General features: G+C 47.8%; 1 protein-coding gene across 47 annotated transcripts in view; it reads left to right on the top strand.

Moving 5' to 3' along the window:
* The window catches only part of DMBT1 (deleted in malignant brain tumors 1), a 65,144-nt gene extending 41,447 nt beyond the window's left edge, over positions 1–23,697 (top strand). For 41 of the 47 annotated variants that reach the window (XM_074338897.1, XM_074338895.1, XM_074338892.1 and 38 more), the window contains 13 exons: positions 421–471; positions 1,120–1,449; positions 2,408–2,437; positions 3,200–3,250; positions 3,897–4,226; positions 5,035–5,064; positions 9,182–9,211; positions 9,472–9,622; positions 11,037–11,245; positions 14,853–15,037; positions 19,235–19,623; positions 21,395–21,666; positions 23,108–23,697. In XM_074338897.1, coding sequence (XP_074194998.1) covers positions 421–471; positions 1,120–1,449; positions 2,408–2,437; positions 3,200–3,250; positions 3,897–4,226; positions 5,035–5,064; positions 9,182–9,211; positions 9,472–9,622; positions 11,037–11,245; positions 14,853–15,037; positions 19,235–19,623; positions 21,395–21,666; positions 23,108–23,115 — 2,066 coding nt within the window. In that variant the 3' untranslated portion in view covers positions 23,116–23,697. The remainder of the gene's footprint in view (positions 1–420; positions 472–1,119; positions 1,450–2,407; positions 2,438–3,199; positions 3,251–3,896; positions 4,227–5,034; positions 5,065–9,181; positions 9,212–9,471; positions 9,623–11,036; positions 11,246–14,852; positions 15,038–19,234; positions 19,624–21,394; positions 21,667–23,107) is intronic. The other 6 variants (XM_074338905.1, XM_074338901.1, XM_074338863.1 and 3 more) reach the window with 5 other exon arrangements.
* The last annotated feature ends 327 nt before the right edge of the window (positions 23,698–24,024 follow it).

The raw sequence follows: 24,024 nt of genomic DNA, 5'->3' as shown, positions 1-24,024 counted from the left end.
TGATTAGACTAGAGACGAGGCTGGCTGCTCTCCTTCCCTCAGAGCTAGTGACTCCTTGAGATCTGAGGGTCACAGGTGCATCTAAAAATGTCAGAGACAGTGCCCCGTGTACGGCCTGGTGATAAACCATTCTGTTCCTGTGAGGACCAGGACACTCGATTGACTCCAGGTCCAATTTCCCCGGGCCCTGACTCTGTTGAAGCTTCACAGTCAGGACATGACCTCCGACTTGGCAGTGACTTCGTGGCCTAGGTGAGGGCCTTCCTCTCAGATAACCTAGCTGAGCTCACAGCTTGTGCCCCACGCAGACGACTAAGGAGCAGGATGCACATGTGGTATTGTCAGGATGGTCCCTGACAATTTCTTCAAGACTTCTTTCGGTGAGGCCTGACTCTGGCCCTTGTGTTTCTCCCCATTCAGACTATTGGACGAGCACATCGACACCTCAAACGTCGATGCCAAGCACAACAGGTAAATATCCCTGTCCAACCTTCCATGGGCTCTGTCTCTGCTTCTGAAGCTAGCTTGTGTTTGAGCGTGACAGGGGAGGCTCGGGGTGTGCCCTTCCTTAGCCTAGTCCCTGGGAAGGGGGCCGAGGGACGGGTCCCAGAGAGATGTTCCCTCACCGATCAGGGTGAGCCCTGGAGGCCTGATGAGTCATTCTGGGACCTTGCTCCTGTGCCGGTCTCGGGCTGGTGTTGGTGGTAACGGGGGAGAATGTGTGTCCTGCATCTGTCTGGCCAAGGTCCCTTCACATGTCGGAGCTTTGCCACAGCCAGCCGGAACTACACCGGAGCTAAGAAACTGCCAAACCGGGGGATGGTGTTGGCCTGGCTTCAGAGCTCTGTGCCTCTACCCTGGTTGTGGTGTGGCGATGGCAGGCCTGTTCTCATGTGTTGGGGTAATGGGGTGCTTCCTGACACAGCGGCATCAGTAGACCTGAGAATGATGCCATATGTCTGCTCCTTTCCCATGATGAGGGTTAACCCCTGGCCCAGTCCTAACGTGTCCTGTTGCCCGGGATCTTTGGCTAAGAGAACGTACCCAGATTCTGGAAAATGCCTCTGACGTGGTAGCTCCAGACACACACCGAGGGGGTCTTCCTGTGCCGCACTCTAGGGTTCGGGACCGAATCGAGTTTGGCTCTGAGGCTGGTGAACGGAGGTGACCGGTGTCAGGGCCGGGTGGAGGTCCTGTACCGGGGCTCGTGGGGCACCGTGTGTGACGACGGCTGGGACACCAACGACGCCAACGTGGTGTGCAGGCAGCTGGGCTGCGGCTGGGCCAGGTCGGCTCCAGGAAGTGCCCGTTTCGGGCAGGGCTCAGGGCCGATTGTCCTGGATGACGTGAATTGCTCGGGGCACGAGTCCTACCTGTGGAGCTGCCCACACAGAGGCTGGAACTCGCACAACTGTAACCACGGGGAGGACGCCGGCGTCGTCTGCTCAGGTGGGCCTCAAAGATCGTGGGCGTCCTTCTGGGGTGACGTTGCTGAGAACAAACTCACTTTCCTTTAGGGACCCTCACCCACACCCCAGAGCGTCATCTCTGAGCCTGTAGTTTATCCCAGGGCAGCTGGCAGCCAGGGTACCTTGTCACGTGCTCTACTTGTAGACTCAGCTCGGTTACCACGTGCCACACGCATCTTGCAGGCGTTCCCGAGTTCGGTTTCGAGGTGACTATGGCGCCCGTGTTCACACACGGGGTTAAGGTTTCCGAGGACAGAGCAGGGGCCTTTTCCCTTGTCCACAGTAGGGTGGGCTCACCTCCCATCCTGGGGTTCACCTTGGACGTCCTTCTCAGGGCACAGTCGTTTTTGAGGGGCCAGGGAGAGTTGGTGGGCAACACCCCTCTACTGTGATTTTATTTGTTTGGGCTCTCCCGGCTGCAGCGCAGAAGACAGGATGCTACGGCACAGCGTTCGTTCTGCGATATTGTGAGGAGAGGTTGGGAGAAGGGAAAGTGTGAGATGGGATGCTAATGAGCCCGTTAGGACCTTGGGGAGTGTGGTGTGAAGCCTGTGGAACCAACCAGAAACTCAGACAGTCTCAATTTTTTCATACCTCAAGGCTCAAAAAGTGGGGTCTAGCTCAAACTATTTTTCGGACCATTCTGTGATAAACCTTTGGTGTCAGTGCACAGGCTGTAGTTCTCTGTCACCGAAGTGACAATGGTTTGTCTCTTCGGGAACCTAAGCCTGCAGGGACAGTGAGGCAGGCACTGTCAGTGGACAGAGCACAGAGAGGCTCTGGGTGGGCACTGGCAGTGTCCACGCACGGGGCACGTGACAGGCATCAGCTTGGCCTGAATCTCGCCATAGTCGGCGAGTGTCTTCATCCTTGGATCAGGGGTGAAGGGGCAGGGCTCGCGTACGCTTTGTGTCTGACTTTCCTTCTCTTCCTCTCAGCTGCTGAGACCCAGACCACTTTCTGGCCAGGTGAGTCGCCGGCATCCTTACTCAGGCTGTCCCTTTACTAGCTGCCCATCCGACACACTATGATTGAATGACTGCTCTTGGGGGCGGGCACCCAGGGGCACAGGATTTTGGCTGTAGGTCACGGAGAATGACAGCAGTGGTTCTGAAGTAGGTAGGGGACTCCCCAGGCTACAACCCATCCTGTATCCAGCTCACTTTTCACCCACTCCGTTGATACTGTCCCATGTGATTGGTGTCTCCGGTCAGAGAGGCGGCTCGTGTTTCATGAACCTTGGCCCAGTTAAAATTGATGCTACAGGAATGCTGTGAGGGAATAGCCGTCCAGAAACCCTGTGCGTTTGCTGATTAGACTAGAGACGAGGCTGGCTGCTCTCCCTCCCTCAGAGCTAGTGACTCCTTGAGATCTGAGGGTCACAGGTGCATCTACAAATGTCAGAGACAGTGCCCCGAGTACGGCAGGGTGACAAGCGATTCTGTTCCTGTGAGGACCAGGACACGCGATTGACTCCAGGTCCAATTTCCCCGGGCCCTGACTCTGTTGAAGCTTCACAGTCAGGAAATGACCTCCGACTTGGCCGTGACTTCGTGGCCTAGGTGAGGGCCTTCCTCTCAGATAACCTAGCTGAGCTCGCAGCTTGTGCCCCACGCAGACGACTCAGGAGCAGGATGCACATGTGGAATTGTCAGGATGGTCCCTGACAATTTCTTCAAGACTTCTTTCGGTGAGGCCTGACTCTGGCCCTTGTGTTTCTCCCCATTCAGACTATTGGACCAGCACATCGACACCTCAAACAATGCTGCCAAGCACAACAGGTAAATATCCCTGTCCAACCTTCCATGGGCTCTGTCTCTGCTTCTGAAGCTAGCTTGTGTTTGAGCGTGACAGGGGATGCTCGGGGTGTGCCCTTCCTTAGCCTAGTCCCTGTGAGGGGGCCGAGGGACGGGTCCCAGAGAGATGCTCCCTCACCGATCAGGGTGAGCCCTGGAGGCCTGATGAGTCATTCTGGGACCTGGCTCCTGTGCCGGTCTCGGGCTGGTGCTGGTGGTAACGGGGGAGAATGTGTGTCCTGCATCTGTCTGGCCAAGGTCCCTTCACATGCCGGAGCTTTGCCACAGCCAGCCGGGACAACACGGAGCCAAGCAACTGCCAAACCGGGGGATGGTCTTGGCCTGGCTTCAGAGCTCTGTGCCTCTACCCTGGCTGTGGTGTGGCGATGGCAGGCCTGTTCTCATGTGTTGTGGTAATGGGGTGCTTCCTGACATGGCGGCATCCGTACACCTGAGCACGATACCATGTGTCTGCTCCTTTGCCCTGATGAGGGTTAACCCCTGAGCCGGTCGTAAGGTGTCCTGTTGCCCGGGATCTTTGGCTAAGAGAACGTACCCAGATTCTGGAAAATGCCTCTGACGTGGTAGCTCCAGACACACACCGAGGGGGTCTTCCTGTGCCGCACTCTAGGGTTCGGGACCGAATCGAGTTTGGCTCTGAGGCTGGTGAACGGAGGTGACCGGTGTCAGGGCCGGGTGGAGGTCCTGTACCGGGGCTCGTGGGGCACCGTGTGTGACGACGGCTGGGACACCAACGACGCCAACGTGGTGTGCAGGCAGCTGGGCTGCGGCTGGGCCAGGTCGGCTCCAGGAAGTGCCCGTTTCGGGCAGGGCTCAGGGCCGATTGTCCTGGATGACGTGAATTGCTCGGGGCACGAGTCCTACCTGTGGAGCTGCCCACACAGAGGCTGGAACTCGCACAACTGTAACCATGGGGAGGACGCCGGCGTCGTCTGCTCAGGTAGGCCTCAAACATGTTCGGTTCGTCTTTCATTGATAAGGTAGTTGTTTGCAAGTTTATGTATCTAAAGCTTTTTTTTTCCTGAATGTTTGTTTTTTGATTTCTCATATTTTGATGTTTTCTTAGCTCTCTGCCTATACCAGTATTGGTTTTTATCTAGTCAGAATTTGAGATGGTGGATTAGGACGATGGTCTTATTTGAAGGTCACAATGAAGACTTTCCTCACTAGCTGGTCAGTGAAAACCAGAGGCACGAAAGTAGTGTCTGTAGGTTGTGTCTGAGTGCAATTCCATGGCCCCGAATTGCAGAGATGTTCATATCACTGGCCTAGGTTTTGATATTCTCTATCCTTGCATGTAACTCTCCCGGGGGTTTCATGTACTCTCTTTACTCCAGGTCAGCACTGTGGACCCAACAACCCCGACGAGACCTGCCAGGCAAAGCCTTGTAATTTCCAATGTCAGGTGTGAAAGATCACCAATGGGATTTTGACCTGGAGTTAGACTCCTCTCTTCCTCAGTGTGGACCCACTGTGCTTAAAGTTGCAACGTAGACAGTTGTTTTTGGGTCTCATTGGTCAGTATATGTGATTCCAGATGTCATCACCCTAACTTTGCAATGAATGGATGGCTTCTTACTAGACTTTGACGAGGAACATCTTTCCAAGGGTCGGATGGCAAACCCCCGTCCCTCCATGGCATGAGACAAGCATTGACTGAGTCTGACCTGCTCTGTTTCTTACACCTTTGCTTCTCATTGTGCCACCTTCTGTGCAACACGTCTGACAGAACCTTCTCTCTCTCACAGGTGCCGGGTCCCAGTCTACAACCCCGGCAGGTAAGTCCAGCACCTATGACTCCTGGCCGTCTCTTCTCCCTGTACTCATCTCGACAGCCCCCCAGCAGTAGGTCCAGGAGGGTACCATGGAGTTTTCTGCCTCCCAGTTCCTTCCCTAAGCAGTCTAGGGCTTGTAGACAGTTCCAGCTGAGCCCCTGACACATTGATGGTCTGACCTGGCTCAGCAGGATAGAGCGTTCTGGCCACACAGTGCTTACCCACCACTTCTGGGGACAGGGGAGGCTCTATCCTGCCGTCAGATCTGCTTGAAAGCTTTGTCTGGGCCAAATGTTATGTGTGATTGGAGAAGAGAGATTTTCATGCCATATGCTTCAGGCAGGTAAGTCCTGTAAGGGGTGCTTTTTGCCAAAGAACACACTGTCAGGAGAGCACTGTAATTGCTCTTGAAGATTGTAAACCTCATTACCACTATGAACTTTCAAGTGCAGATTTTGGCGCATTGCAAACTCTCAGAAAAGGCCTTTTTCTCCCCCAGCCCGCAGAGCTTCCCACACCCCACTGTTCCTGACCTGTCGTAGATCACTAGACCCAACCTTGATTCAATACCCTCCTTTCTAAATCTGCTTCTCTCCAGACTGGTGGTGCACGGGATCCAATGGCAAGCATCATTTGGATCTGGTCAAATCATCAGCATTCAGCACTGTAGCCAACAGGCCTGGGTGAAGCTCTTGAATCTCAGGTTAAACCCCCATGCTCATCACCTCATCCAGTGTGGAGGGTTCCCTCTATCCACCAGAATTATGGATCCCCTTCCCTTACCAGTTATGGGACATATTTGCCAGGGCATTTTTGTTTGCAAGTGAAAGCAACCCAACTCAAACTCTCCCATGGTTCACATATTTAGGACATTCTGTGGTAGGTCTAGTTTCAGGTACAGCTGGATCCAGAAGTTCAAAGACTGTCTGTCCCCTGCACTTTGTGTACCTCCACTTTCTTACATATGTGGGCTTCACTATCAGCTTGCTTTCTGCACATGGGGGTAGTTTCAGCCCCAAGTCTACATTCCACCAGACGAAAGAATGTTTGTCACAGTATCTCCAGCTGACAAGCCCTAGAAAAACTCTGAGCAGCTTGCTTAGCAAGAGGTGACTTCTCCCAAACCATCTCCATGTGTTCTAATGGTCTAGTCAGGGTCTTATGTCCACGTCCTTATTCACTGGGAGAAAGCAAGAGGACGTGACACTAGGCCCTACTTGAACCTCATGGAACTGGTTTTGATTGCTATCTTTTTAATAGGAAGGAGGGTTTCTGTTACAATCAAATCAGACAGGAGGGAGGTTTGAGACACAGAGAAAGCACTCCATATGGCAGCTTGCCCTCCTTAAATATTCTCTGCTGGATGCTGGCTGGTGGTTCCCCAGCCTGGCCCTCCCCATCAGAGGGTCAGCGCCTTGCCTCTCCCTGGGGTGTCAGCTTATTGTGTCACAGCTTATTGTGGCTATGGCCCTGGAGTAAAGCCAGGATCCTGGACGCAGTGAGTCAGGACTGGGGAAAATGGCCAAACATTTTCTGCTTGTCTGTTGGTTCCGTCTCTGAACTTTCCCCGACCATAAAATGTATTGTTTTGACTGTACAGTCCAGGGGTTTTTATATAGTCACAGACTTGTATAACCATCACCACTGTCTAGTTCCAGAATTTTTCATCATCCCCAAAGGAAACCCCATCCCCACTAACCAGTCACTCCCTAGTCCCCTTCCCCCTGGCAATAACGAATTTACTCTCTGTCTCTATGGATTTGCCTATTCTGGATATTACGTTTTAATGGAATCAAACAATATGTGGCTTTTTGTGACTGGCTTGTTTCACTTTGCATAAGCTTTCAAGGTTCATCCACATTGTAGCTTGTATTAGGAGTCCTTTTTTATGGCTGAGTGATATTTTGTTGTATGGATAGATCACATTGTATTAATCCATTCATCTATTAATGGACATTTGGGTTGTTTCTATCTTTGGGCTATTGTGAATAACACTACTACAAACATTTGTATACAATTTTTGTTTGAACACCTGTTTCCAATTCTTTTGGGTATAGACCTGGGAGTGGAATTGCTGGGTCACATGATAATTCTATATTTAATTTATTGTAGAAACACTGAACTGTTTACCACAGGGACTGCACCATTTTAACTTGCCACCAAGTGTATGAGAGATTCAATTTCTCTCCATCCTCACCAACACTTGTTATTATGTGTCTTTTTCATTATGATCGTCCTGGTAGGTGTGAGATGCTATTCCACTGTGGTTTTGATTTGCATTTCCCGAACGACTAATGATGTTGAGCAGCTTTTCATGTGCTTGTTGGCCATGTGTATATATTCTCTGGAGAACAGGGCCCTCGTTACATAGACGTCAGCCTGAGGGCCAGAGGGTCCAGCTCACAGGCCATCAAGGACACAATTCAGGGGAGACAGATCATGAAGCCTAGTCCATTGGTGTCTCTGGCAAATGTCTCTGGTGTCTCCTTCCTCCAGGGAGGCCTAAGTAACTCTACCATTTTTTCTTCTTTTCTGCCACCCACAGTATATACAGCTAAGTGTCAGTGAGTGACTCCTGCCCACTGTCATGATATTCACGGGTCCATGGTTTGTTTAAGATTCAGGGCAAGCTTTGGGTTTGACAGTGACGTGAGGAGGAGCTCAGTAGAATAGGAGCCTTCATGATAAGCCTCAGGCCTAGTGGGGGGCCCCATGGACCGGGTAAGTTGGTTCAAGGTGGAGTTTCCAAAGACCAGGTCCTCGGGCTGCTCCTTGGTGGGGGGCTGGGAAGCTGTCTCGGGTGGATTCCCCCTGCAGGTACCCAGGTTGCTCCCAGTGATCACTGTGGATGCAGGCTGATGACTTCCCTCTTTGCCCCTGTCTCCCATGGCTGGGCTCAGGAATTGGATTGCTGGGCATTGTTGGGAGCAATTTAGAGAAAATGCATAGCTCAGCCCACACCAAAGAGCATCCTATAAAATAGCCCCTTGAGAGTAAAGAATGAGAAACAGGCTTCAGTCAAGTCTTATTGCTGGAAACATTAACCCAAACCCAGAAGTCTTGGTCGTATTGCTTCTGCTAGCTAGGTGACTTGTTTAAACTAAGGAGATCTCCTTCCCCTTCTTTTAAGTAAATAGGGTAAGTGATACTTCAAAGAATAGACTTAAAGCCTTTTGTTTCTTACAGTGTCTTCAAAGCTTTGGGAGGAAGATGGAGATAATAACTAGATAATTTCACAAATCATTATACTTTTACACATAAATTCTACCTGATGATGTAGCTACAGTTCAGTCACTTTCTATTGATTGCTCCTAAAAAATTACTCTTACCATCATTTTAAATACCTGCATTGAATTCCACTGGACAGCTGTGCCCACAAATTATTTAACTAGTCCCCAATTGCTGCACATTCCAGTTATTTATATTTCTTCATTATTATAAATGACCCTGTAAGGAAGAATATTTTTATAAGTAAATCTTTGCATACCACCTCATTTTTTCCCTCTAGCACAAAAATAGGTTTAATGGACTAAAGTTAACCTAGTGCCTGGTACCTAGAATGTACTTAGTAAATACTAACTCTTAAGATATGTTAAGTATTTTCAGATCTTTGCTGTGTAGACGGCCACATTGCCATCAAGAATGGTTGTAAAACTACAAAATAATGAAGCTGAGAAGAGAAACTGACTTCCTCCCTCAGATAGAGCCCAGTATTAAATATTTAATACAGAATTAATGATATAATTACAGTTGTGATGGGTGTTTCGAAGGGAAAGATCCGTATACAAAGAGGACACATTAGCAGAGTTTACTTGATCCAGGGGCCAGGGGACACTCTTTGTGAAGTGACAACTCATGGTGAGGCTCACAAGAGAAGCAGGATCATTTGGTCAGTTTGGGTCTGGAGCCAACGCTGTGGGCTCCCACCATCCCACTATGTTGGGAGTCAGTCTTTTCCGTCCTCTCCTCTAGGCTGTGAGCTCTCTGAGAGCAAGGCCAATAACCAGCACCTCACTGTGAACCCAGGGTTGACACCTTTCTGGCACAGAGAAAGCAAGCACTCAACAATTGTGTCACGGATGCTAGGAAACTGATCATTCTCTTTTCTCTTTGCCAACAGCTCCTACGCACACTGTCAGCAGCCCAACCAGTAAGTTCTGAGCTCCCTGACAAACCCCCTGTCCCTTCCCCTCATTGACGGTGACACTGGGGAGGGATGATGAGAAGGATGGAAAGATGGCTTTCCTAAGTACAGCTGCCCGTGAAGGGCATCCTACAGACCCTCAGTGGACGGTCCAGGTTCAGGCCACCTCCTGATGGATGCTTACCTTGGAAATTGTTTAAAAATCTCCCTCAGGTGATGTGCCATGTGGTCTAGGCATCATCAGCTTTTCCATTTTGTCCCAACAGCAAATTATTCCTGTGGCGGCTTCCTGTCCCAGCCATCAGGGCGCTTTTCCAGCCCATTCTATCCTGGGAACTACCCAAACAATGCCAGATGTGTGTGGGACATCGAAGTCCAGAACAATGACCGGGTGGCCCTTGTCTTCAGAAATGTCCAGTAAGTGTGTGGGTGCAGAACAGAGCCCGTGGGGGGCCTCCGAGGCAGTTTAGAAGGGAATAAATAGTACCTAGCAACTTAGGAGAGATGTTTGCCCATTGACACTTTTTCTTATGGGTTCAATATTTGACCTGGCACAGAGACAGCCTGTGCAGGTGGGGCCAGGACAAGAGCCCCGGTTTAAAGTCTCAGTTTGTCACTAATTTGCTGTGTGGCCACAGGAAATCACTTAACTTTCCTGAGCCTCCGTCAAAAGAAGGAAATAAAATACCTGCTTTCCTCCCCCTCACTGGTTCCTGGGAAAGTCAGAAGAGAGAAATATAGGTATATACTTAGAAAATGGTACCCAATGGGAGGGATTTTTGTTAACAGTAATAACACAAAGAATCCTATGAACAAGCACACCAGTTTTTCTGAGCCCTTTTCTCTCCTCTCCCTCTTTTTTGGGGGTGACTTCTGGGGCTCAGACAGAGATGGAGAAACCACAGCTGCAGAGATTATGTTATTTGTTCCTCATCCGACGAAGGGTGGGATTCATTATTTTAAGCAGAGAAAACATCATGCAAACCCCATTAATATATGATTGGTCCAAGGAGCGGGGGTGACCATGCAGAAGCACCAGTATTTTCTAGCATCTTGGAAAGGAGGTACCATAAGTTCTTCTCTAACAGTCATCACTGAACAAAATAGCTTTCTCTCTTGATTTCTGATTTGCAGTGGCCTTGGGGGCCTCTGCCTTGGAAATTCATTTGGGCAAAAGAGATAATATTATTTTAATCCTCTCACCATTATAATTCCTTTTGGATTTGGGGGACTCTCCTTAAAACCCATGAAATCCTATGGACGAAGGTTGACCATGACTGGTCCTTTAGCCAGCATCTGAAAAGCAATGGCCACCACCATTTGTGACATTTTATGAAGCCTTTTCCATATATTGTTTCACTTGAGCCTCACAGCAGCTCTCTTCACTGTGCATGGATAGGGTTATTTCACATTTGTAAATAAGAAACCTGAGCTTCAGAGAGGTTATTTGACTTGCCTAATATTTATTTATTCAATGATTTATTTCTGTGACTATGAACTCATGAATACTCATTTCATCCTAGGGGAGACTGGGGTCTTTTTCATTGAAGAAAAGTCAAAGACAGGATGTGATCCCTTCCTTTCATGAGACAAAGGGCTGTTAGGAGAGGGGTTGTATATGTCATATGTGTGACTCCAGAAGGGAGAACTAAGACCCATGTATGGAGGTCATGGAAGAATAATCTCTGCTTGATTTAAGAAAATCTACTACTTTCTGTTACTAATATGGCAGAGTTTCTGGCACAGAGGTGTGACCCCACACTGAAGTCTGACCTCCTGCATCAAATCCTGGTGAAAAGTGAAGCCCAAACTGTGTGCCCTGTCTCTGCAGGCTTGAAGGGGGCTGTAACTACGACTACGTGGAAGTGTTCGATGGCCCCTACCGCAGCTCCCCGCTCATTGCCCGGGTTTGCGACATGCAAAACGGATCCTTCATTTCATCATCCAACTTCATGTCTGTTCGCTTCGTCAGTGATGGCAGCGTAACGAGGAGAGGGTTCCAGGCTGAATACTACTCTAGTCCTTCCAATGACAGCACCAGTAAGTCCCCCTCAAGAGGGCTCTTTAGGGATGGGGGCACCTCTGAGAGCCTTCTACTGCTCAACCATTCTGTGGTTGTGGAACAAGAAACTAGAGCAGCTTTGTCAGGTCACCAAGGCTTGCCCTGGTGCTGAAAGAGTCCAAGGGCAGTGGGTCTTGGGACTCTGGCTGCCCAGAAATGAGGTCAAGGGCTAGAACTGGCAGTATATCGGCCTCACTGCAGTCAGCAGAGACTAAGTAGAAGATGCAAAGTGATGTTTTCAACATATAGTGAGATGCCAATGCCAAGGGCAGAGGTGGCCACCTGGCTTGAGGCCTGGTGACCATCCCAGAGTGTGGGACACCGTGACCATGTCCTGAGGCCTAGCACATTTGACTGCTTATCCAAAGATGGACTGAGCTGGTCACTCAGCCACTTCCAGCAGAGGCTAATGGCTACGATTCTAGCTGTTAAATGGACTAATTTACAGACTGGCCATGGATTGGGCAAGGTGATGTCTGAGTTCTCTGTGTCAGTCAGGATTTTAAGCATTGACCTGCATCAGAGCTAAAGGACCTTATTTCACAACATCTCCACAATTCCACTGGAGCATTATTTTACTTTGTGGATCAATGGTAACTTGGCGAAACATCTCACTCATTTCACATCCTGCCTCCATTTCTTCATCTGAGGAATCCCGAGTCCCTGTGTCCTCATGGGGCTCTCATGAGGACGAGACTGGCTTGGGTCCTAGGGCACCTCAGGCTTGTGGCGAGGCATGTCCTGATGTGGACCATCTTGGTCAGCCATCTTTTATTATTATTATTAGTTTCAGGTGCACAAGACAAAGTAATACTTAGACATTTATCATTTATATCCCTCACACTGTGTGAACCCCCCGCCCCCATCCACTATCCCTGTGACATCGCACACAGCGATTACATTTCCACTGTCTCTATTCCTAATGCTGTACTCCACTTCTTGTAAGTATATACATACATACATATATATATATATATATATATATACACATATATATATAAAATTAGAGTTGACAGTCACTATTGTTCAGCTTCAGCTTCAGGTGTACAGTGCAGTGATCAGGCATCTACATCATCCCTGAGGTGGTCTCCCTAATGAGACAAGTGTCCATCAGATACCCTACAAAATCTTTACAACATTATTGATTACATTCCCCAAATTAATTTTCAAAACTCCGTGGCCATCTTGTGGTTACTGTTTTCTAATCCCCTCACCTTCCCCCTTATCCCCACCCCCTCCCATCTAGCAACCCTCAGTTTTTCCTCTATGTCTCCAAACTGTTTCTGATTAGTTCATTCACTTATTCTTTTCTTTAGATTCCACATATAAGTGAGATCATATGGTATTTGTCTTTCTCTGTCTGACTTATTTCACTTAACATAATGTTCTCTAGGTCCATCCATGTTGTTGCAAATGGTAAGATTTCTTTCTTCTTTATGGCTGTGTAATACTCCATTGTATAAATGTACCACAGTTTCTTAATCCAGTCATCTACTGATGGGCATTTCGGTTGTTTCCATGTCTTGGCTATTGTATATAGTGCTGCAATAAACATAGGAGTGCATAAAGTTTTTTAAATTAGAGTTTTGGATTTCTCCGGGTAGATACCTAGGAGTGGAATTGCTGGATCATAAGGTAGTTCCATTTTCAGATTTTTGAGGTACCTCCATACTGTTTTCCATAGTGGCTGCACCAATCTGCAATCCCACCAACAGTGCACAAGGTTTCCCTTTTCTCCACATCCGTGCCAGCACTTGTTGTTTGTTGATTTATTGATGATAGCCATTTTGACTGGGGTGAAGTGGTATCTCATTGTAGTTTTTATTTGCATTTCTCTGATGGTTAATGAGGTTGAGCACTTTTTCATACGTCTGTTTGCCATCTGTATGTCCTTTTTAGAAAAATGTCTCTTCATGTCCTCTGCCCATTTTTTAATTGAGTTGTTTGTTTTTTTGGAGTTGAGTTGAGTGAGTTTTTTATAAATTTGTGATATTAACCCCTTATCAGATATATCATTGGCAAATATCTTTTCCCATTCAGTAGGATCCCTTTTTGTTTTATTGATGGTTTCCTTTGCTGTGAAAAAACTTTTTAGTTTGATGTAATCCCACATGTTTATTTTTTCTCTTACTTACCTTGCATGAGGGGATATATCAGTAAAAAGCTTACTCTGGGTAATGTCTGTGAAGTTTCTTTCTATATTTTCTTCTAGGAATTTTATGGTTTCAGATCTTGCATTTAAGTCTTTAAGCCATTTTGAATTTATTTTTGTATATGGTATAAGGAGGTGGTCCAGCTTCATTTTTTTGTATGTGTCTGTCCAGGTTTCCCAGCACCATTTATTGAATAGACTGTCTTTACCCCACCGTACAGTCTTGCTTCCATTGTCGTAGATTAAATGGCCATATAGGCATGGATTTATTTCTGAACTCTCTATTCTGTTCCATTGATCTATGTGTCTGTTTTTATGCCAGTACCATGCTGTTTTGATTACTGTAGCCTTGTAGTATAATTTGATGTCAGGTAATGTTATACCTCCCACTTTGTTCTTATTTCTCAAGATTGCTGAGGCAATTCGGGGTCTTTTATAGTCCCATATAAATTTTAGGATTATATGTTCTATTTCTGTGAAAAACATCATTGGTAGTTTGATAGGAATTGCGTTGAATATGTATATTGCCTTAGGCAGTATGGACATTTTAACTATATTAATTCTTTCTATCCATGAACATGGTATGTGTTTCCATCTATTTGTATCTTCTTTCATTTCTTTCTTCAGTGTCTTATAATTTTCTGAGTACAGATCTTTTACTTCTTTGGTTAAATTTATTCCCAGGTATTTTATAGTCTTTGAAGCAATTGTAAATGGGATTGTTTTTAAATTTCTCCTTCTGATGTTTTATTATTAGTATATACAAATGCAACTGATTTCTGAATATTAATTTTGTATCCTGCTACTTTACTAAATTCATCTATCAGCTCTAATAGTTTCTTGGTGGAGTCTTTAGGGTTCTCTATATAGTATCATGTCATCTGCATATAATGACAATTTTACTTCCTCCTTACCGATTTGGATGCCTTTTATTTCTTTTTCTTGTCTGATTGCTGTGGCTAGAACTTCCAGCACTATGTTGAATAGAAGTGGAGAAAGTGGGCAACCTTGCCTTGTTCCTGATCTTAAGGGGAATGGTTTTAGCTTTTCCCCATTGAGTATGATGTTAGCTGTGGGTTTATCATATATGGCCTTTATTATGTTGAGATATGATCCCTCTATTCCCACTTTCTTAAGGGTTTTTATCATAAATGGCTGCTGGATTTTATCAAATGCTTTTTCTGCATCTATTGATATGATCATGTGATTTTTATTTTTCATTTTGTTAATGTGGTGTATCACATTAATTGATTTGCAGATGTTGAACCACCCTTGCATACCAGGGATAAATCCCACTTGATCATGGTGTATGATCTTTTTAATGTATTGTTTGTCAGCCTTCTTGATCCCTGCACCTATATATGGGAGGAGCTCCTAGTGGGACTTACTGAGACTTGGGGGTACTGACTGCATTATCTGCCCTTGGCCACCAGGGCTGCTGTGTCTGCCGGATCAAATGCAAGCCAACGTGAGCAGGAGTTACCTCCAATCCCTGGGCTATTCTGCCTGGGACCTTGTCATTCCCACATGGAACGGAAGCTACCATTGTAAGCCCCAGATAACGTCAAGCCAAGTGATATTCACAATTCCCTACTCAGGCTGCGGTACCACCCAGAAGGTAAGCCTGGGGCTTCCCACTCTATCTCCTGCTGAGCAAGCTTTTCTACAGTCACATGCACTGTGCTTCTTGAATTTGGGGTACCCAGAAGACATGATTATGGTATAACCAGTATGTAATAGGGGTGAAGATATAAATGTGTTCATTGGTGCCATGACGTAGCTGCAGCCACTTCCACACGGAAGGAAGGAGGAGAAGCATAGGACATCAGGCAGTTTTTCCAGCACTGCCCAGCACGGATGGTGTCTGGCGGGCTGCCACTCACATCAGCCATAACAGTAGCAGATCCTGGGGTGCAGCTCCAGGTTTTGTGGGAGCTGAAGCTTAAACAGTTTGGGGTCAGGGTGGGTAAATGTGGCAGGTGCCTCATTAAGTGAAAGAATTCAGATGTATCTTATTTTCATAAATCTTACCCAAAATTCATGGCTGTGCCAATACGTTGCCAAGCCTTGGCAGAATCTGTACACACGGGGAGCTCTTAGCTTAAGCTTCAATAGCTTCACAGTCCATTGACCTCAGCAGCTACCATTTTTTGAGCTGTCACCATCTAGGGTGACCAGCTGTCTTGGTTTGCCTGGGACTTGGAAGATTTTAGAATGGAAAAGTCCCGTGTCCCAGGAAACTCCTGAGTCCTGAGCAAACTGAAACGGTTGGTCAACCTACGAGTGGCAGACACTGGGATTAGTCAGTGTCACACTCCCCAAATCCCCACCAAGTATTCTCTCACTGTCATCCCACTTTAAAAATAGGGACACTGGGCTTTGCAAGGAGTGAAGCCATTTGCCCAAGGCCACTCCGCCAGCAAGTGGTGGGGCTGATGCCATTACGCTGCGTGAAAGAAGCCAGGCACACAAGAGTACCTACTCTGTGATTCCATTTCTCTAAAATTTAGAAATGGAGAATAAATGCGTGATGGAAAGTCGACCTGGTTAGAGGGAATTGCCCACCAAGGGGCAGGGCGGAGCTGTTTGAGTTAGTGAACTGTTCTGTATCTTATTGAGGGGGTGACTGCTGTCAAACCTTACTGAGTGGTACACTTAGAATGGTTGCATTTAATTTTATGTGATTTTTTTCCAGTGATGCATTCTGAGTTCTGAATTTTTGGCTGACACCTCAATAATCTTTTTAAGATTTTTGTCTCAGGGCACAGACATAGTGCAAATACTTTTATTTTGCTTAGGACTGCAGTAAATACACAACGTGAAATGCTCAAATATGTACAATGTGTGTGACAAACACATTCCAAGGGCCTCAGGTTGTAATTCACCATAGGACAAACTGTGCTAGGTGCTCAAATGAATCTGCTCCTCACCTGGCAAGGTCATTCCTGATCCTTTAACACATAAGAAACAGTGAGACAGGAAGGAGACATTCAATTAGTCAACCCGATTGGCCTGTCAGCCCGGGATAGGTGCTGGGCCTCAGGGTCTACAATCCAGGTCTCCTTCTGAGAGGAACTGAGTGGGTCAGGGAGACTTACATGCAGAGAAGGGTACATATTAGTCAGGTCATGCAAACATTCTAGTCAACCTGGCTTTTGTATCTTGCCCTGTAAATTAATCGTGTGAATTCTGGTTTGTCATGAATTTAGTTGGTGGGAGTCAATTCACCAAAAGTGATCACCCTCCTGATTCCAAATGTGCACCTGGAGACTCTGACATCTCCGTTAGGAGCCGCCACAGGAGCGTGTCAACCCTGAGTGGTTGTGGGTGTCACGTGCTACATTCTGATTCCTCCACTGATTTCAATGCCCTCCCGTACCACTACCAAGCCGAGTGCCTCAGCTTACTCATGTGTTTTATTCGTCTTTGCAACTCCCAGTGCCCCTGACATGGAGCCTTTCTAATCAGATTATTAACGGCTAATCTGTATGCCAGGCACTGAACTAAGAGCTTTCCATGACTTTCAAAATTCTCCAGACAACTTTTATTCCCATTCAATCATGAGGAAATGGAGGCTTACAAAAGTTAAGTCACTTGCCCAAGTCCCCATGATGGTGAACTGCAGAGCCAGAATTCCAGGTCCCCATTTAGCGGGTGTCTGACAGATGTTGGCTGGTGTGACAGAATAGCCGATATGAGAGGGAAGGACGCCAAGGCGAAGAGTCCACACCTCTGTGGGAATAGCAGTTGACTTACCTGCAAGACTTCCTATTACATATTGAGTTCCTTTCAGGCTGAGCAGATCTCTAATACTGAATTTTAATTTTAAATCAGAACTGCTTCTTATGATTTAGAAATAAACCCGAATTCCCCATTCATTTTTTTGGAGTGGATTCAGAATTTAGTTTAACCATAGAAACCAGAGACAAATGTGGATTCTACGAAAGCTTGCGTGCTTGCGAGCTAATGTACAGAGTTCACTTCAGTTTGTCTCTGAAAGAGTAACAAGGTGACAACATGTACATGGTTTATTGTGACAACCATTGACACTCAAATATAAAGCCAAGACACTTAAAAAAGAAAAGAAAAGAAAATATACTCTCCAGGAACGCACAGAGGGCATAGAGACCATCCCAGATTCTTCCCCCAGACCTGAGTCCTAAGTGCGGGCTCTGGCGCCCCCTGCATGCCAGGCTGGCCCTGCCCCACGTCTGGGACTGCAGAGACCTCTGGCTATCCTCTGACAGGAGAACAGGGAAACCGGTGATCAGAGAGAGGAGGAGGGAAGGGTCCTAGAGATGGCAAAACCACTTTAAGTTACTTGGTAAACTTTTCTCTTTTTACATGTTCTTCCGTAAGGGTCAAACTCAGAACTGAGTTCTGTAACTGCAGACATAAAATGAAAGCCTCTTCAACTGGTGACATTCTGACGAGTAATTATATTCAAGAACAAGTGCTGGCTTCAGAAGGACACTTGTCTAATGTCCCACATGGCCAGGAATGGAGTTTTGCTCTTGTACGTGACTAAATGTGACTACATGACAGGCCTTCCTTCTCCTCCTCCTTCTTTTATAAAGTGTAACGTCGCCTTACATTTCAGGACTTCCACTTAGGCCACCATGGTGTTATTTTTGTGGGGTTTTTTTTTTTCTTGCAAACGCACCCATAGCTTGTGGGAACTTGTACCTGAGAAGTTTGCTTCTGACCATCATAGCATTGGGGAGAGAAAGAGTTCCCCTCCCTCACTGCCCAGTCTCTGCCTGGCGATGCTTCACTTGTGCTCATCTCACTTGGGGCCAGATTATCATGATCATGAAGCTTCCAGGGGACTTTATTCATACCTGTGTCCTGTTGGCCATTTGGGCTGACGGCTCCCGCCCCATTCTTCATTCATCATGATACTTTTGCTGGGCCTCTCTCCCCTCTCCCTTTCATCCATTCCATGGGTGTTTATTGATGCCACTGATGCTATCATTGACCCAATACCAAGCCCTGGGAAAAGAGATGCTCAGACATCATCCTTTCCTTGAGATGCTCAGAGAATACCACGGTTCTCATTCCCAGAAAAGTCCCTCTTACAAGATGGTAGGCACAGCAAATGGCATGAGAGACTAACATTCTTATGAATTTGCTGCTGGGTGAAAGGTACAGTCAGAAAAGGTCCTGTGGCACAGGGAATGAAAAAGCAGAGTGTGACAGAAAGTGCTCCAACATTGCCATGCCCACCTGCCTGTCCATGTGAGCCGCTGGGGAAGACCCTACCACAGAGGTCAGAGACCCACTGCAGCCATAACTCTGGATCTCTGTCGCTTCCAGTTCCCACAGCTTGAGACACCAAGCTGCCATAGCTGCTGACCATTCAAACAGCACACTGAAAACTGACACCACCAGCCCCTCCCATGAGTACACATGGCTGCCTCTGCTGGTTTCTCCCAGCAACAGTGAGAATAAAACAGAACTAGCCAGAAAGACCCCAAGCCATGGGGTCCAAACTCAGCTTAGTTGTACAGCAGAGCAAGGGATCATCCAGACACACCCATCTTCCCATGAGGAGCAGCTCCCAAGAGGCCCCAACACCTGGTCCAGACCGTAGACCCCCATCATATGGTCGAGAAAAGGGGCTGTGTGAGAGGACGTCTTGCTAGTTAAGCAGCTAGTGGTAGCCATGGCAATAGGCACGTGCCATCTCTGTGCGGTTCTCTGAGGGTTTTGAAGTCTCATTGAGCCGCTTCCCTATCATGCTAACCAAAATCAGCAATGAGATTCCCTTAGCAGATGACGTTTGCCTGACTGCTCTCCTGCCTGCCTCTCCTAGGTGGATAATGATACCATCATCTATTCCAACTTGCTCAAAGCAGACGCTTCAAGTGGCATCATCAGGAGGAAAAAGGACCTCCACATTCACATCACCTGCAAAATGCTCCAGGACACCTGGATTGACACAATGTACATTGCTAATGACAACATCGAGGTCAAGGAAGTGCAGTATGGCAATTTCGACGTGAACATGTCCTTTTATACGTCACCTTCATTCTTGTATCCTGTGACCAGCAGCCCATACTATGTCCACTTGAACCAGGACTTGTACCTTCAGGCTGAAATCGTCCATTCCAACACCTCCTTGGCCTTGTTTGTGGACACCTGTGTGGCGTCACCAGATTCCAATGACTTCACCTCTTTGACTTATGATATAATCCGGAGTGGGTAAGGAGTGTGTTCATGGGGTGGACTTGAACCTTTGCCTGACAAGCCAAACATGAGTAGCCAGAGGCTCAACGAATGCAGATTTTGGTCCTCAAGCTTAACCAGTTAGGTGATCATCTCTGGTTAACATATAGGGAGATGGGTGTCTGATGAACTGAGTGACTCACCAGTGGTCACCAAGCAGGTTAGCTATAAACTGGGATTAGACCCCATGTGACCAAACTCCAGGGAAGCCTTAGTATTAAAAGGACTTTGGTGAAGTGGCAAAAGCATTAATTTTGAAGCAGATTGAGACTGAGATGCCAGCTGTGCCACATAGTAGGTGTATCACTCGGGACAGGCAGTCGCACCGCTCAGAGCCAGTTTCTTCACTCATCAAATAAGCACAGCGATGCCCACTTCATAGGCGATGGGGATCTGATGAAAATGAGCAGATGGGGCCTTGGGCAAACAGCATGCATGCAGGTGGCCCACAAGGAGTGTTGCACAAGGCAACAAGAGGTCTCGTGACCGACATTAGCTGGGAATAGACTTCTCAGAGTCCATGGTTCCAGCCAAGCTCAAAAGATGCAGAAGTGAGGCCAGTGGTGTCCAGGCTGGGGTCACAGGTGCCCTCCCATAGCCCTGCTTTCCTGGGTGACAGGACTCTGGTGAGGTGGAGTTCACCTCTTGTGAGCTCACAGAGGGGTCCTGGACACGGGCATGCCACTGTAACCCCTACTCTTTTGTCTCTGTCCACTGCTGTGGACATCATTTTTTGGTTTATAATCTGACCTTGTCTTAGTAACAATGTCTCACATAGAAGTTTTACTGACAAGAAAGGGCAGCTGCTAGGAATTATGGTTGGGAAGTTAAATTTCACACCTCCCTGAAACACTGAAAACAGTATCTCTTTCCCGGCACAGTGTGAATATGTGTTGATTCGGTAAATAGGTGTCGAGGTTTATCTCATTCACAGTCTGTGCAGTTGCTTCAAGACACAGTAGCCTCCTTGACAGCAAAGATGGGGGATAAGCTTACCCAGACCCTCTTTTTACAGAGTGACAAGGTGATATTTGAATTTATGTCAAATGATTGAGATGCATGCAAATGAGAGATTTGTTTCTTCTCTGCTAAAGGATTCTTTTTGATCAAATTCTGGCATATATGTGTACATAAGATATTGCAATTTTCTGGGGAGAAGGTGATATACATATGGGGTTAGATGTGTCCCAACTACACCTGGAACGCAGGGACTCATTGACTATATCTGGCCATCACTCAAATCACCTACCTGGATGCCCATTAGAATACCTTTGAGCTTCAAACACCTGGAGGGTACTCAGGACAGGTTGAGATGGTCAGGCGACACAGCCCTGGAGAGGGAGGGGCAGCAAAGACACCAGAGAGTAGCCAAGTGTCACCTTGCCTGGCCCTGAAATACCCTCGTCCTTCCTGTCCTCTCGCTGGGCCCTGCTCCTCCCTGACTCACCTGGGTAATTGGGGCCATTGAGCACATGGTCACTGAGCCCTCACTGTGAAATACGGGGCCTGCTTCTCAATGTGGGCTCCCTTGCTGCTTTAAGATGCTGCTGACCTGTCAGAGCTCCCAGGATTTTCCTGCAGGGCTGACAGTCAATATCTAAACCACACGTTCCCTAAAAAGGAAGGTGGGATGAGGCAGGTGGCGTGGGCCTTGAGGATGGGCTATGGAGTTCCAGCCCAGCGCCTCCACGTATGAAGACTGCAGTGCACTGGTGAGAGCTAACGGGTGACTATTCTCTTCTGCCAGGTGTGTGAAGGACGAAACCTACCAGTCCTACTATCCGCCATCACCCCGTATCGCCCGCTTCAAGTTCAGATCCTTCCACTTCCTGAACCGCTTCCCCACGGTCTACCTGCAGTGCAAGATGGTGGTGTGCAGGGCCCACGACCCCTCTTCCCGCTGTCGCAGAGGCTGCATTGTGAGGTCTAAGAGGGATGTGGGCTCCTACGTGGAGAAGATGGATGTCGTCCTGGGGCCCATCCAGCTGCAGCCCCCCCACGCTGAGAAGAGGAGCCTGGGTAGGTGGTCGCCTTCCCACCTTGCTGCCAGCCGGGGCCCAGGCCCATGACCCGCAGGAGCTCAGGCTATTTCTGTTGGTGTCATGTGCCAACTTGAATTGGGCACCTACTGTGTACCAAGTGTGCTGTGCTGTGCCAGGCAATATGGAGTTCAACTAGACCTGGCTCCCACCTCCTTCCAAGTCTCCTGGTCTGTGAGGGGCCCGTATGTAGGATTTGGTCAAGAGAGTCCTGACCTGGGGCACAGACCCTCATGACGCCTTTATCCTCTGCGTTCTGAACTCCCAGAACCTCACACTCCTCATCTGTAAAACAAAACTGTTAATACTTACCTCTTAGGACAGATGAGAGGGTTACATGAAATAGTATTAGTGAAAGTGCCTCAACCTCTGCCTGGTATAAGTCGCTGGGTGTGATAACGGTGGCGTTTGTTACTGTTGTTATCGTCACCAATATTAACATTAGTGATAACATTATTACTCATGAGAGTGATAACCACTCACTATAGTCCCAGTGGAAATGAAACCAAAGTGAGGGCAGGGCCATGGGTGTGCAGGCAGGATTGATTGATTCTGACTGCTCACAGGGGCTGACCCTGGACAAGCCATTTCGTTTTCCTCATCTAGAAAGGGGACCATATTTCCTGCTGTGCCATTTTGTTGTGTGTGGGGATGAGAAAAATGTTTGCAGAGTGACTTCTAGGATTTTGAGGCCACGCCAGGGCCAGGTCAACAGATGTGGTGGCACTGGTGACAGGGGCAGATGTTGGAGTAGCAGTTGTCACAAATCCTCCCCTTGGTGACAGGGTTCCACTCTGTGGGGCACCTTTGACAGCTCTCTCTCCACATGTCCCATATTCATTTGTCCCCACGTCCAGTTGATTTGGGGCTCTTTCCTCACTTATGTTTTCCACGCATATCTGTTAAAGGCCTACTATGTGCCAGGAGACACACAACTAAAAACTGAAACAGATCAAAATCTTCAACCCTAAGGAGCTTGCGTTCCAGTGGAAGGGGACACAATTCAGAACTCTAGTGCATGGTACCTCCAATGGGAGTTGGAGCTACGGAGAGGACAGCAGGGCAGGGTGATGGTGAAGGAGGCCGAGGGGAACCCTGCTCACCCCTTTCCTGTCCCTTCTCTTCCCACTGGTGCTGCAGTAGCTTAGGGCCTGGGCACTTCTTGCCTGGGACTCTTGTACCCATTTCCCAGTTGGTCACAAATGCCCCAACTGTTTCCCCTCCTAACCATCAGGTGCCTCCAGTAGATTTGATCTCTCAAAGCCTAGTTCCGATTTCCTGCTCAAAAACCTTTTCTGGCTCCCGTTGGCTGACAAGACACAGTGATTCTCCCTGCCCCACATTCATCTGCCCTTTGGGGTCTGGTCTCAGTTTCCCATTTAGCATTCTTCTCTCCCATTCCTTTTTCCTTGTCTCACCAGACAACTAGTTCTGATGCCATCGCCTGCCCTGGGACCACAGCCCTTCCTGTCCATCCTGACTCCGACGTCCTCCCCTTCCCAGACCTACCGGTGGCTGGCGTGGAAGAGAAGGCCAGCACCCAGGGGAGCTACCAGAGCACTGCCATCTTCGTGGGGGTCTTCGTGGTCGTGGTCCTGGCCGTGGTGGCTTTCACACTGAGGAAGAGCTTCTGCACCTCCCGTGGCCAGCCTCTGAGGTCTACAATGTGACACCAGGAGAAGGCACACAGCCGCACTCAGGCATTGGCTGCACAGGCTCTGGAACCCAAGTGAAAAAGGAAGAAACGTGTGTCCTGACCTTGGCACCCAGCAACACCCGAACTCTTTTAACTCTGGCTCAGGCACTTGGGCTGAGGTGGGGATGTACAAATCAGGGCAGGTGTTCCTAAAACCACAGGCTCAGTGCTGCGACAAAGTATCAGGCAGCTGTGAGCCAAACCCTAGTAGCAGCGGAGCTTTCTCTAGATAGAATTTCTTTTCTGACTTCTTAAGCTTGTAGTGTACATCTTAGTCTTTTGATTTATAGGACAAGCCAAATAAAGAATTTTTTTCAAAGCCAGTGTCACTTAGTCTTTGTTTGTAGTGGCTTGCCTAAGCACTGACAAGTAGGGTGGTCTGTCCAAAGGAATTTTAAAGGCCAGGGAGCTCTGCCCTGTGGCTTCCAGAACCTTCTAGAGAATGGATAAGGTGTCCTCATTTGTTGTTGGCACGTTTCGGCTCTGCCCAAAGCAGAAAATACAGGGGAAAAGGTTGAGAAAGACCATAATGCTAACAGCACCATAATTTTTAGTGTCTGTGACTTAAAATGAAAGATGATTGCCTCTATTTCTCCAGGAATCTGCATCTTCTGGTTTTTGACATCATGTCCAGAATGTGGG

Source organism: Rhinolophus sinicus, linkage group LG07, assembly GCF_036562045.2.
Source record: "Rhinolophus sinicus isolate RSC01 linkage group LG07, ASM3656204v1, whole genome shotgun sequence".
NCBI lineage: Eukaryota > Metazoa > Chordata > Mammalia > Chiroptera > Rhinolophidae > Rhinolophus > Rhinolophus sinicus.
This window is presented reverse-complemented; position numbering and strand designations above follow the sequence as displayed.